We start from the raw sequence: 14,317 nt of genomic DNA, 5'->3' as shown, positions 1-14,317 counted from the left end.
CAGAATGAAGGAGGGAAAGAAGACAAGGATGTGAGTCCAAAATTGGGTGTTCATGGTGAGGAGGGGGAGCCTCCTACCATGAATGGATAATATGGTGTGTTGGAATGTGAGGGGGCTGAATAGCAGGAAAAAACAACAAGAGGTGAGGAACTTCTTAGTTTCCCACAACATAAGGCTGTTCAGTTTCCTAGAAACAAAGGTTAAAGCTCACTCCTTAGGTGAGTTTTACCTTAATGTATGCCCTGGATGGTGTATTACAACTAATAACCCTTGGCATGGCAAAGGAAGGATTATTTTGGGATGGTACCCTACTGCTATGGCTGTGAATATTATCAAGTGTTCAAGTCAGTTGATACATACTGAGGTAGAGGTGCTTAATGGTGGAAAGAAGTTCTTCTGCTCTTTCATTTATGGCTTAAATAGTATACAGGAGAGAATGGACTTATGGAAGGATTTGAAGGATATAAAAATAGATGATGCTCCATGGATGATTATGGGAGACTTCAACTCAATAATGAGAACAGATGAAAGAGTAGGGCAACCTGTTAGAACAAGAGAGATCATGGATATGCTGCAATGTATGGAAGAATGTAATTTGAATGAACTGAAAACTTCTGGACAATTCTATACCTGGAACAATAAACAAGAGGGAATTGACAGAGTGTTCTGCAAACTGGATAGAGCTTTGGGGAATGATAGCTGGTTTGATCAGTGGCCTAACACTGAAATCATCACTATGCCTAAAGGGGAATATGACCATTGTCCACTCTTGGTCAAATCATTTCAGAATGAGCTAAAGAAGAAACCCTTTAGATTTTTTAATATGTGGTGTCAAGCTCCTGAGTTTCAGGACATTGTGAAGAAGGTGTGGCAGCAACCAGTGAGGGGGTGTAAAATGTATCAAATTGTGAGTAAGCTTAAAGCTTTGAAGAAGGATCTGAGGGTGTTAAATAGCACTCAGTTTGGTGATGTTTCAGTAAAGCATACTCAAGCTTATCACAATATGACCAACTGGCAGAAAGAATTACAGCTCAATCCTCATGATCTTGAACTGAGGCATAAAGAACAAGAAGCAAGGAAGGACTATAATGCAGCTCACAAGCATTACAGTGCTTTCCTCAGTCAGAAAGCAAAGCTGAGATGGATAACTGAGGGAGATGATAATACTAGAGCTTTCCATCAGAGTATTAAACAAAGAAGAATGCAGAATAGAATAAATACAATAAGAAGAGTAGATGGAACTTGGGCTACAAATTCTGGGGAAGTTGTGGAGGCTATCCTAGAATTTTATCAAGGTTTATTGGGGAGCAATAGTGCTACCAGGAAGATAGAACCTAGCATAATTGCTAAAGGAAAAATTCTGGATAACAGACAACAGCAAGCTCTCAACATGAAGTTTAACAATGAGGAAATCAAGGCAGCTCTCTTTTCTATTCCTGATGATAAGGTGCCTGGGTTAGATGGGTATTCAAGTTGCTTCTATAAGAAGAGCTGGGATATAGTTGGGAGAGACATTGTGGAAGCTGTGCAAGATTTTTTTCAGAAATGGGAAGATTCTAAAAGAAATTAATGTGACTGCCATCACATTGATCCCAAAGAGTTCAAGCCCTGCAGATGTGGGTGACTATAGACCAATTGCTTGTTGCTCTATCCTCTATAAGATCATCACTAAGCTTATTTGCACACAGCTTGGGAATATCTTACCAGAAATAGTGTCACATACACAGAGTGCCTTTATTACTGGAAGGAATATCATAAGCAACATCCTCTTGTGCCAAGACTTGGTTAAAAGATTTGGCAATAAACATAACCAAGTGAAGGGTTTGATGATGAAGATTGATTTAAAAAAGGCATATGACTCTGTTGAGTGGACATTTGTCAAAGAGCTTCTGGAGGCTCTGAACTTTCCTCTTCAGTTCATCAAGTGTGTCATGGCTTGTATAACAACCCCAAAGTTTACACTATTGATGAATGGCAGTGCAGAAGGGTTCTTTGAAGCAAAATGGGGGTTAAGACAGGGTGACCCTATGTCACCCATGCTCTTTGTACTATGCATGGACTACTTGTCAAGGATCCTTGACTATGTAGGAGAGCAACCAGATTTCAAATACTTTAAGGGTTGTGCTGATCTGAAGATAAATCATCTATGCTTTGCAGATGATTTAATCCTCTTCTGCAAAGGAGAAGCCAAATCTGCTTACCTCATGATGCAAGGGTTGAAGTTATTTACTGAGTCTTCTGGATTACAAGCAAATAAACACAAATCATCCTTGTATTGCTCAGCAGTAGAGGAGAGTGAAGTCAACAGAATAGCAAGCTTTTCAGGGTTTGTTAAGGAAGAACTTCCTTTTAGGTACCTTGGGGTACCTATAAGCACTAAGAAGCTAAAAATAGCTGATTGTGAAAAGCTGATTGAGAAAATGGTGCTTAAAATCAGATGGTGGAGCACTAGAAATTTGTCTTTTGCAGGAAGAGCTCAGTTGGTGAATGTTGTCTTGATGAGCTTGCATAGTTATTGGGCACAAATCTTTATTTTGCCCAAGGCTATTCTGAATAGAGTGAATGATATTTGCAGGAATTATCTTTGGTGTGGAAATGCAGTGGGTGGGAAGAGTGGCCATATTAAATGGTCCACTGTTTGTACACAAAAGAAGTATGGGGGTCTGAGTTTCAGGAATATCAATGTGTGGAATAAAGCAGCAGTAGGCAAGCTTGTGTGGCATATTGGGTGTAAAAAAGAGGAGCTATGGGTTAAGTGGGTTCACTCAATATATATTAAAGATGGCAGCTGGTGGGATTACAAAGCACCAGCAAGTGCCAGTTGGATCATGAAATGTCTATGCAAGGTGAAGGATCAAATGCAGCAAATTGCAATGAGGACATGGATAGCTGATCACAAATATGTCATAAGTAATGTCTATGACATGCTGATGGAGGAACCTAGCAGAGTTCATTGGGCTACAGGTGTTTGGAATAGGATGTCTCTTCCTAAACACAGGTTTATTACATGGATCTGTATCCAGAATAAACTCAGAACCAAGGATAGGCTATACCAGTATGGTGTCAGTAATGACAATCTATGCTGCCTATGTGGAATTGAAGTTGAAACTCATGGGCACTTATTCTTCCTGTGTGAATTTAGCAAGCAACTCTTGACTAAGATATGTGGCTGGCTCGGAATAACAGCACATAACAAGACACTTCAGCAATGGATGCAATGGATTAGAAGAAGCTACAATGGCACAAAAATGAGAAGGCAGGTTCTATACACAGTGATGGCTGCTGTAGTTTACCATATATGGAGGGCTAGAAATGATGCTTTATGGCAGTTAAAAGTCAATAGAATAGAAAGTGTATATAAGGAGATACAATGTATAGTACATTACAGGAGCAACATGTGTCAGTCCACCAAGTGGAGTGACAGAGATAGGGCTTGGTTAGCTAATCTGTAAGTAGAGGCTTTTCTGGCCTGTGTTTCTTTTCCCTATTTGGGAAGATAGGTTGTATGGAGTGAAGCATCAATATACTTTCTTTACTTACCAAAATATATATATATATATATATATATATATATATATATTATATATATATATATATATATATTATATATATATATATATATATATATATATATAATGTATCAAAGATATTGAAGCAGCTCTAGTTCAAGGTTAATTAATTCTCACAGCCAAGGTGTGTAAGGGGCTTGAAGATTCACTGAAGGTTGAATATCGGTTGAAGATGGAATTTCTACATATTTTTTATTTTTTATATTTCCTGTTTTGAATGTTTGTATCAATTCGTCAAAATTGTTAGTAATAAGATTATACTTCTAGTTTCCTTTATTAATTTATAATGTTATTTTTTTTGTTGATGTAAGAATGTGCTTGTAACTGTTACTGTACTAATAACACAATGTTGACGCTTACAAGTGTCTATATAGTAGCTTCAAATTGCAACATTTTCAAATTGCAATGATGCTAAAAAGCCTCAACATTTTCGAAGCCTATGAGTGTCGTTAATTATTGGTGGCTAAATGTTCGCTGCTCCTTTAGGGAGTCGATAATTTTTTATTTCGATGGTTATAAACGTCAAAAAATCCCAAAAAAATGTCGAAAATGTGGAAATATAGTTGTGATTGCATCTAAAAACATCCTTTAGCGACATACTTATGGTTGCATTAGATGCAACTTAAAATTAGAGACGAACTTATGGTTGCCTCTAAATATAAATGGCCTTATCACCAATGTAACATGTGTGCCCCAAAAAAGTGGCATTAGGGGTAACCTATAATTACCGACTGGCTTATGGTCGCCTCTAAATGTAAGTGGCTTTAGCAGCACTATAAGTTTTGTGCCTAAAACAGGTGGCATTAGGGGTAACCAACAATTAGCGACAGCATATGGTTGCCTCTAAATAGAAGTGTCTTTAGCGGAACCATAACTTGTCTGCCTCTAAAAGGTGGCATTAGGGGCAACCTATAATTAGCGACGGACTAATTAGAGGCAGCGAGAAAATTGCTTCTAATCACCATTAGAGGCTACAAATATATATTTAGATTCAATTTTAGATTGCCTCTATATGTAGTTTTTTTTTGTAGTGAATGTTGCTCCAGTATCAACTTTGGGAAACATCTTCACTTAGTCTTCGAAATCCTCACTTGACTTCTTCCTTGACTTAGTATTCTCTTTGTTCCTTTCAATGATACCTTAAAAATCATACACTTAAATAACTCATTAGTTCACTACTTAGTTTGCATATTTGTTCCTTTGTCATCATCAAAACTAGGGTTCAACAAAGATTTACCCCATATACAACTTCAAATGGTGAGTGTTTGGTTGCAAAAGTTGGAGTTCTATTGTATGCAAACTCCGCATGACATAGCTTCACGTCCCAATCTTTTCCTGTCTTGCTTACTAAGCCCCTTAATAAGGTGCCTAGTGTTCAATTGGTCATTTCTGTTTGACCATCAGTTTGCGGGTGGTCTGAAGTACTAAACAGCAACTTAGTACCCATCATCCTCCATAAGGACCTCCAAAAGTGACTCAAAAACTTACTATCACTAGTAGAAAAAGGTCAATTTGCGTCGCCCCATTTGCGTCGCACAAACACGGAAACGATGCAAATATACTATTTGCGTCGCATGCAACAATGAATCGACGCATAAGACGAATTATGTGCGTCGTATCTAAATAACGTGCGATGCAAATCATCTATGTGCGTCGCATGAAGCCCATCATGCGACGCACATAACAAAGTAATCTGCGTCGCATGAAGCCCATGGTGCGACGCAGTATACAAGCCCACCCGTGTTTTATATCTTCAAACCCTAAAAAACTTCATTTGCAGCGAAGAAACCAGCGCCTCTTTCTCATCACCCTCTCTTTCTCTCTCACCCTCACACCTCTCTCTCTCTCTCTCACCCTCAACCTCACCCTTTCTCTCTCTTAACCTTCATCTCTCTTTCGAATCTCAATAACGAAAGCATAAATCTTCTTAATTTCGTGTTTTCGGGTCTCTGGCATACAAATTTCGACAAGTTCTTCTTCAATTCTTCTTAATTTCGTGTTTTCGGATCTCTGGCATACAAATTTCGACAAGTTCTTCTTCAATTTCGAAGAGTTCTTCAATTCCGACAAGTTATTCTTCAATTTCGAAGAGTTCTTCAATTTCGACAAGTTCTTCTTCAATTTCGAAGAGTTCTTCGATTTTCAGGTATTTTTATATTTCTGTTGTTTAAGCATAAATCTCCTTCAATTCTGTACTAGTGTTTGCTAAAGATGAATTCTTGGTTTTTTTTCTTTTTAATTTCTCGTATATATTATAATGAAATTCATTGAATTTCCAGATCTGAAGGAGGAAGAGAAGAAATTGCAGACAAGATCTTACATTTCGGTTGTTTCATTATTTTCAGATTTTTATATTTCTGTTGTTTAAGCGTAGGATTTTCAGATTTTTTTATATTTCGATTGTTTTAGGATTTCGCTGAACACTTCATATTATTCCAGATTTTTTTCATTCTATACTGGATGTACAAGTGATATAATTTTTTGGTTCGTTTCATCGACCTCGCTGTATAATTTCATTGTTTAATTTCAGATTTTTATATTTCGATTGTTTAATTTATTTTATTTTGATGATTTGTACTGTATAATTTTCATTTTGAGATTTTCGTCATGTTAATTGCAATATTCATGTCCCATAACTTAAATTATGGTTCACGAAATAAATTTCTTTGTTAGTTTCATCGACCTCGCTGAACAATTCAATTCCCCTCCTCATACACTCGAAAGGTTCACCTTCATTCCAAGTTTTTTTAATTTTAAAAAAAAAAAATTTTTTTTTTTTTAAAAATTGCAATTTGCGTCGCACGTAGCCCAAGGTGCGACGCAAATCACTCATATGCGTCGCACCCTAGGCGATGTGCGACGCACATTACCCTTTGAACTTGGTGTTGGGTTGTGGTAGCCATCTGCGTCGCACCGTATACAACGTGCGACGCAAATAACTAACTAATCTGCGTCGTTTCCAAACGACGCAGATTGTTTCTGAGTCATTTGCGTCGAGGGCTTTGGCGTCGCACCATAGTCCGACGCAAATAGGCGCCTCACATCCGACGCAAATTGCCTTTTTTGTACTAGTGTATCTTGATCTGAGACAATAGTTCTTTGTACTCCATGTAAACGCACAATTTCCCTGAAATACTAACATGAAACATTAATAGCATCTTCTGTTTTATGGCAAGGCACAAAGTGTGCCATCTTTGAGAAACGGTCCACCACCACCATGATTGAGTCTTTCCCTCTTTGTGTTCTAGGAAGTGCTACAATGAAATCCATGCTAATATCCTCCCATGGTCTCTCCGGCACCGGTAAAGGAGTGTATAACCCCTTATGGAATGTACTCTTTGCTCTTTGACAAACACCACAACGAGCCAAAACATCATGTACTTCCTTGATCATATGAGGCCATGAAAAGTGTTCTTGTAATAGCTCCATGGTTTTGCTAACACCAAAATGACCAGCCAACCCACCTCCATGAGCTTCTCTAATCAACAAGTCACGAATAGGACACTTAGAAACACAAAGTTTGTTCCCCTTGAATAAGAACCCCTCCATTTGATGATAATGGTCTTTTGGACCATCTTTGGTAGCCACGAACAGTTCACGCATTTCTTCATCAAGAACATAGAACTGTTTAATCAACTCGAACCCAAGTACCTTGGAATCCTCCATGTTAAGCAATAGGTGCCTCCGAGATAGTGCATCTGCTATAATGTTAGCTTTTCCAGCTTTGTATTTAGTAACAAAATTGAATTATTGCAAGAATTCTACCCACTTAGCATGACGAGCACTAAGCTTATGTTGTCCATGAATGTATTTAAATGATTCATGATCAGAATCAAGAACAAAATCTTGTGGTCGTAAATAATGACTCCAATGCTTAAGAGCTCTAACCATAGCATAAAACTCTTTATTATAGGTAGAATAGTTCAATTTGGCATTGTTAAGCTTTTCGCTAAAATAAGCAATAGGCTTGCCACATTGAATCAAAACAGCTCCAATACCTGTTCCACTTGCATCACACTTAGCTTCAAATAGTTTAGTAAAATCAGGTAAAGCTAGAATAGGTGTGTTACACATCTTTTCTTTTACAAGTTCAAACGCCCTTTGAGCTGCATAACTCCATACAAATCTTCCATGTTTAGTGCATTCAGTTATAGGAGCTAATAAAGTACTGAAATTATTTATAAACCTCCTATAAAATGAAGCTAAACCATGAAAAGATCTCACCTCGGTGATAGTCTTTGGAACCGGCCAAGAGGAAATGTCTTCCACTTTGGATGGATCCACCTTCACACCTTCATCTGAAATAATGAAACCAAGAAAGCCAATCTCCCTTTGCATAAACGTGCACTTCTCAATCTTTCCATAGAGCTTTTGCATTCTTAGAACCTCGAACAATTGTTGCAAATGATTCAAATGAACATCATTGTTAGAACTATAAACAAGAATGTCATCCAAATAAACAACCACGAACATTCCCAATAATGCCTAAGTACTTCATTCATCAATGTCATGAACGTACTAGGGGCATTTGTGAGACCAAATGGCATAACCAGCCATTCATTCAACCCATACTTCGTTTTGAAAGTCGTCTTCCACTCATCTCCTTCTCTCATGCATATTTGATGATACCCACTCCTCAAATCAATCTTCGAAAACACCTTGGAGCCACTCAACTCATCGAACATGTCATCTAATAAGGATGGGAAATCTGTATTTTATGGTGATGTTATTCACAACACGACTATCAATACACATTCTCCAAGTTCCATCCTTTTTTGGAACAAGTAGAGCCGGAACAGCACATGGGCTCTTACTCTCCCTCACGTAGCCTCTTCTCATCAACTCACTGATTTCTTCTCATCAACTCACTGATTTGGCTTTGTAATTCCTCACTTTCCTTGGGATTGCATCTATAGGAAGGCTTATTTGGAATTGGTGCTCCGGGAATGAGATCAATTTGATGCTCAATTCCATGTTTTGGGGGTAGGCCAGTTAGTAGTTCACAAGGAAACACATCCTTAAACTCCTCCTACAACTCCCTCAAATTCGGATCTTCCACCTCCATTCCTTCATTCACCTCCTTAACAACCAGTACATACACAACATGATTAGCCTCTAACTCCCTCTTGAATCTTTTTCTCCCCAAAAACACACTTCCGCACACTAGGTTCTCCTTTGGTTTAGGTTTTGTGTTTCGGATTTTTGAAGGGGGTAATGGTAGTAGGGTTTTGATTTTTTCATCCTTATTCACCTTGTACACATTAGTAGCACCATCATGCATAACTTTTCGATCAAATTGCCAAGGTCTACCAAGTAAAATGTGACAAGCAGTCATAGGGATTACATCACATAGAATTCATCTTCATAATTTCCAATTGAAAACGTGAGTAAAACTCTATTTTTCACCCTTACTTCACTATCATCATCTAACCATTTAAGTTTATAAGGATGTGGATGTTTAGTAGTAGGTAGTGCTAATTTCTCTACAAGTTCAGTTGAAGCAACATTAGTACAACTACCACCATCTATGATCAAAGTGCATAGCTTTTCATTCACTAAGCATTTAGATTGAAAAAGGGTTTCTCTTTGTTCCTAATTTTCAGCCACATCATTAGAATACAAGGACCTTCTAAGAACCAAAGTTTCACCCTCCATTTCTGGATTACATACATCCTCCTCTTCACTTTTGGTTTTATCATGTTCCATCTCTAAAAGAGATGCTTTTTCCAATTCATCTATCTCCTCTACATCCCTTATAGTCATGACTCTTTTAGTAGGACAAGCAGATTGGTAATGACCATAACCTTGACACTTAAAACACTTCACTTTTAAGGTTTTAATATCTACAATCTTCTCCTTATCTTTCTTAGTGAAATCTGATTTTTTGTTCTTATCGAAGTTGCCAGTACTAGGATTAGCTTTAAAAGTACTAAATGGCTTTGAATAAGACTTACTTACAACTGATTTCTTCTTTTGGCCATCAATTTTGAGAGCCACTTTGCAAGCTTCATCGAAAGTAAGGTATGGATACACCACCACTTTCTCTCTTACATCCTCATTTAGGCCTCCTATAGGAATCGACCTAGCTTTTGCTCCTCCATCTCTTCTATTTCACACACAATGGAAAGCTTCTCAAACTCCTTGATATACTCCTCCATAGACATGGGGCCTTGCTTGAGTGTAGACCATCTAACATACTGATATTTTGCTTGTAGTTAGTTGGTACAAAACGTTTACTCAATTGCTTCTTTAATTTCTCCCATGTAGCAATCTTGGATTTGTTCTCCTTCACCCTTTGCCTCTTCACACCTTCTAACCATATTGATGCATATTTGGTTAACTTCAAAACAGTTACCTTATATTTCTTCTCATTTGGAGTATCTTTGTATTCAAAGAAACGTTCTAATGATCGTTCCCATTCAAGGTATACTTCTGGATCACTTGTTCGATCAAACTCCAGAACTTCTATCTTTAACCCTCTATCATCAGCCTTAGAACTCCTTTATTCATCAGTACTTTTCTTCTTAAAAATTTATAAGGTAAATTGGGTCATCATCTCTTGTAATGCTTTATTTTGCCTAGCTAGAGCTTCTAATAACATGGCATCTCTCCTAGCATCATTATTCAACTTGTCTCCCATTTCAGAACTAAGCTCTGATACCACTTGAAACAAACACACCTCTTATGAAGAGTAGTGTTTAGAATAGAATGAATCACAATCTAAAAGACTCCTCTTTAAGCTTATAATTCGGTTTTAGCTAAGGAAGTGAATCTCCACTCTCTACCTTAACTACGATTTTAATTAACAAAATAAGTGAATCACTCTCAAATATTGTTGATTGGATTGAACACTTGTAGTTTTACCTCCCAAGTAATTCGTGCAAGTTAGATTAAAAACACTCGATTTTTAGTCTTTAAACACAACGGTTTTTCTAAGCTTGTTTGCAACTTCAAATATGGTTTTGTTTCATGTCTCAAGTTACATATATATAGTACATGGACTAAAAGACTTAACACAAAAGAAACTAAGTCTAATACACTAAGGAGATTAAACAAAGTACAAATATTACAAAACATCTCCTAAGTAGTCGAAATCAGCACACCTGGGACTAGGGTGCTTCATTACTCCTTGGTACGTGCTTTCATGGAAAGGAACCAATGAAAACCTTTACTTCATATGAATATATCTCCAACTTGCAAAGAGCTCATCATTTGGCTGCCCAAAACATCAGATGTGGCGCCTAAAAAGAGTTAAACCAATAAGGATTCTTAGCTAGGAGGGAAAGCTTGTAATTGGCTTCAATGCTGCAAGTGGGGTTAAGCTTCTTCATGAATGAGCTAAGAGCTTGATGTATCACATGTTGCATGTCTATTACAACCTAAGCTAAGAAAAATAATACTAGAACCGGTTTACAACAAAATGTTACAAAAATCGATTTTAAAGCGAAGTACTTTAACTAATACAATTAGTGAACATAAAGCATGTTTAGGACTTAATTAAAGCTAATCAATCATAAGCACCTTAAGCACACACCTCACTAACACCCTTGGGCAGCTGCTTGCTTCCTTACTTAGCTTCTCCTCCTTCGTTGCTTAGCATGATCACGTTAGCACTAATCTTTAAACCATGAATCTCTCCTTTGTTGTAATTGAGATTAGTACTTAGTAATACCTCTTAGAAATAAATGAAGTCTGTCACATATCACCTTATCTTTATATGTTGACATGACGCTACGTTATATATATATAAGATACTTTATTTTAAAAATGTTTTTCCATTTTAAACAAGTTAATTAAAGCTACCAGCCTCCTTCAATAGTATTGTCTTGAATTCTTTTTATAGATTTTTTGTTTAGAGGGTACTACTTTCTGCACATATATGTCATGTTGGTGAAATTAATCTTAATTAGATTTTTCAATGTAGTTAACTATAATAGTAATTAGTAAAAAGGTCCTAATAAGTTTTATAAATCTTCATAATACTTTACAATGATAATGTTATAATCACAGTCAAAAGAAATAAGAATAAGAATAATTCAGAGCTATAGCAAAGTTAGATTTGTTTAATAAATAGGTTGAATATCCTAATCATTAAGAAAAGTGATATGAACTTTAATTTCTCCCAATTTTACTTTCTTTCTTTTTTAATTTTTGGGATGTAATCCTATTTAACTTTTGAAAGAATGGAATCACTTTCTCTTGATGGGAAAGTACAGAACCATATAATTTTGTTTGCGTACGTGGAATGACCTTCTTTAAAGGAATATATGCAATTACTTTAAGAAAAGTTTGGAATATATTTTTTTTAAACATTAATTCTTCATGTGATGCTCTTGGTCCAAGTCAATTCTTCCATTATTGACACTTTGAAATTGGCCCTAAATATATAATCTCTACTCTCAATTATACACGCTAAAATAATATACATAAAAAGTGATTGTGAAATAAATATTGAGTGCCTCATATTTGAACAAGAAATTGAACTTTTATATATTCCCTTAGTTCTTTCTTTTTTGAATGTTAGCGGTCAATATCTAAAGTTTTATTTTATCTTATATCGTGACCACTCAAGTTTAAGAATCGATTGGCTCCTGAATAAGTGTTAATGGAATTTTCGATTAAATCTTCAAACCTATTCCAGTTTTTACTAGAATAATGGAGTTAATGAATTAATTCACATCACAGTCTCTAAAAAGGTACTATGTTGAGTAAATAGACACTATTCTTGAACTAATTGTGAATCCATTTGCTCACTGTTACATAAAGATTAAAAAATGGTCAACTAGAATAGATGTGGTTAGCATTGTCTCAATGCATGCCTTCAAAATTATCAACTTCTTGTAATTTTACTTGTGCACCATTAAAGATATTAATGACCCTATAGGAGTATTAGGTTACGTAAAAAGTGAATCTAATACTTATTTAGGAAAGAGAAAGTATAAAATCTTAAGAAAATTAGTAATTGCAAAACATTTACTTGTGTCAAATCATTAAGAATGGCAAAAAGGATAGTATTTTTTTATATTTTTTTTTGGGGTGGGACACTATCTAAAAATTGATAATATAGAATCACTTTCTCTTTATTAGATAACCAGTTCACTTTGCGTGTATGTGGAATGACCTTTATTAGACGATTATATGGAATTATTTCATCAAAAGTGCAAAATAATTTTTTTTATGATTAGCAATTAACTCTTCATATGATTTTCTTGGTCTAAGTGAGACCTTCCATGAAAACAGTTGGATAGTGAGCCTACGTATATCTTTTTTTATTATTAATTATACATTGTAATTTAATATACATAAATTGTGATGTGACATATAGATTGAGTGCCTTATGATTTAAACAAGAAATTGAAGTTTTAAATATCGACTAGTCATATTCTTTTTTTTTAATGCTACTCCATCCATTTCCTAAAGATATTCCTTGTTACCGTTCCTACAAATATCAAAGAGGATGCACTTGTGTGGGATGGGTAATATAGAAGAGAAAAAGGGTTTAAGATAAATAAACAAATAAAAATGGGTTAAAGTAGGAGAGAGAAGGGGAGTAAAATTGAATTAATAATGTAATGGTGGACCATATGATAGCGACATGAGAGGGTAAAAAGGGGAAAACAAATTCCAACTAAGGAATAAAGTAAAAGAGGGAAGATCATTTAGAAACGCACTTAAACGGAAAGCAGGAAGATCTTTAGGAAACTGAGGGAGTATTGGTCAATATTCTAAATTTTATTTTACTCTATATCTCGACAATTACCCAATATTTGTTAAAAAAGTTAATTGATATCATAAGTTCGTTTACCCTATATCCTCAAGCTTTGATATTTCCTCTTTTTTCTAGAATAACGTAACTATTTAATTAATGTATTTCCTTCGTTCCTAAGTAAATAAGTATTACGTTGAGTTAATCGACAATATTCAACCCTTTTTAATTCCCATTTTTATTTTATTTTTTAAATTCTAAGATCTACTAAGTATGTGTTTTGTTATATTTCGATTTATCTCTCTTCAATTTGGTATTAGTCCCTTTTTTTGTCTCATGCAAATGTTTTAACTAAAGTGCTTTCCAGATATGTCAATTGCAAATCCTCGATAGAATTTTTCGTAAGATTTTAATCTTCTATTTAAGTTTTCCATAGACATAGATTTTATGATCTCATTCTCTAGTTTTTCTCTATTTTTGATTGCTAATATTTGAGTGGCACATGTTCGTCAAAACCTGAAACTATTAAATTTTGATATCCTTATTTTTTATGTATTTAAAATTTTCGACTGGTTTTATGAGATTATTTTTTGATATTAAGTATTAAATAGAGAAGCCTAATACGAGGACTATTAACTTCCTTTAACTAGTTGTAATTTTTAGCATTATATTTTAATGTATTTTTAGTTAGTGGGACATTTAATGATAATGGTTGCAGCAATTGCATCCTAATTCTTAAAAGGCCACACATGTTGAATTAAAGCCTTTTGTGTCCTAGAATGTTCCACTTGGAGGTTCTCCAATAAGCATTTGTTACCTGTGGGGCATATATTGTTGCATTTAAACTTTATTTTAAAGACTATTCTAAACTAGACTTAAGATTGTACTTATTATCGTATTAAGGAATTCCTTATATTAAATTTTTGACACACATTGTTACTACAAGAAGCCAATGTTTTGAGGCCTAGGTAATGATGATTGTTCAAAAACATTTTAGCTTAACTCGTGGAGCGATGTATACTCACACAAAATTGTAGGTTCA

The 14,317-nt window shown here is 35.4% G+C and overlaps 1 protein-coding gene and 1 long non-coding RNA gene across 2 annotated transcripts; both read left to right on the top strand.

Annotated features, from left to right (window-relative positions):
* Positions 1-316: 316 nt before the first annotated feature.
* Positions 317-1,570, top strand: LOC125498813 (uncharacterized). Its single transcript, XM_048647101.1, has one exon. It carries the CDS (start codon positions 317-319, stop codon positions 1,568-1,570), a length of 1,254 nt encoding a protein of 417 aa, XP_048503058.1.
* Positions 1,571-5,410: 3,840 nt separating this feature from the next.
* LOC125498440 (uncharacterized) lies at positions 5,411-6,140 on the top strand. The gene is made up of 2 exons (XR_007275430.2): positions 5,411-5,715; positions 5,849-6,140. It is a non-coding gene; the product is annotated as an uncharacterized LOC125498440 (long non-coding RNA).
* The last annotated feature ends 8,177 nt before the right edge of the window (positions 6,141-14,317 follow it).

The sequence above is a fragment of the Beta vulgaris genome, chromosome 6 (assembly GCF_026745355.1).
Source record: "Beta vulgaris subsp. vulgaris cultivar EL10 chromosome 6, EL10.2, whole genome shotgun sequence".
NCBI lineage: Eukaryota > Viridiplantae > Streptophyta > Magnoliopsida > Caryophyllales > Amaranthaceae > Beta > Beta vulgaris.
The sequence above is the reverse complement of the archived record's forward strand: the minus strand, read 5'-3'. Positions and strand labels throughout refer to the sequence as shown.

What these genes read in the sequence shown, in the direction of transcription:
- LOC125498813 (XM_048647101.1), top strand. Translation starts at nt 317, where the DNA reads ATGGCTGTGAATATTATCAAGTGTTCAAGTCAGTTGATACATACTGAG.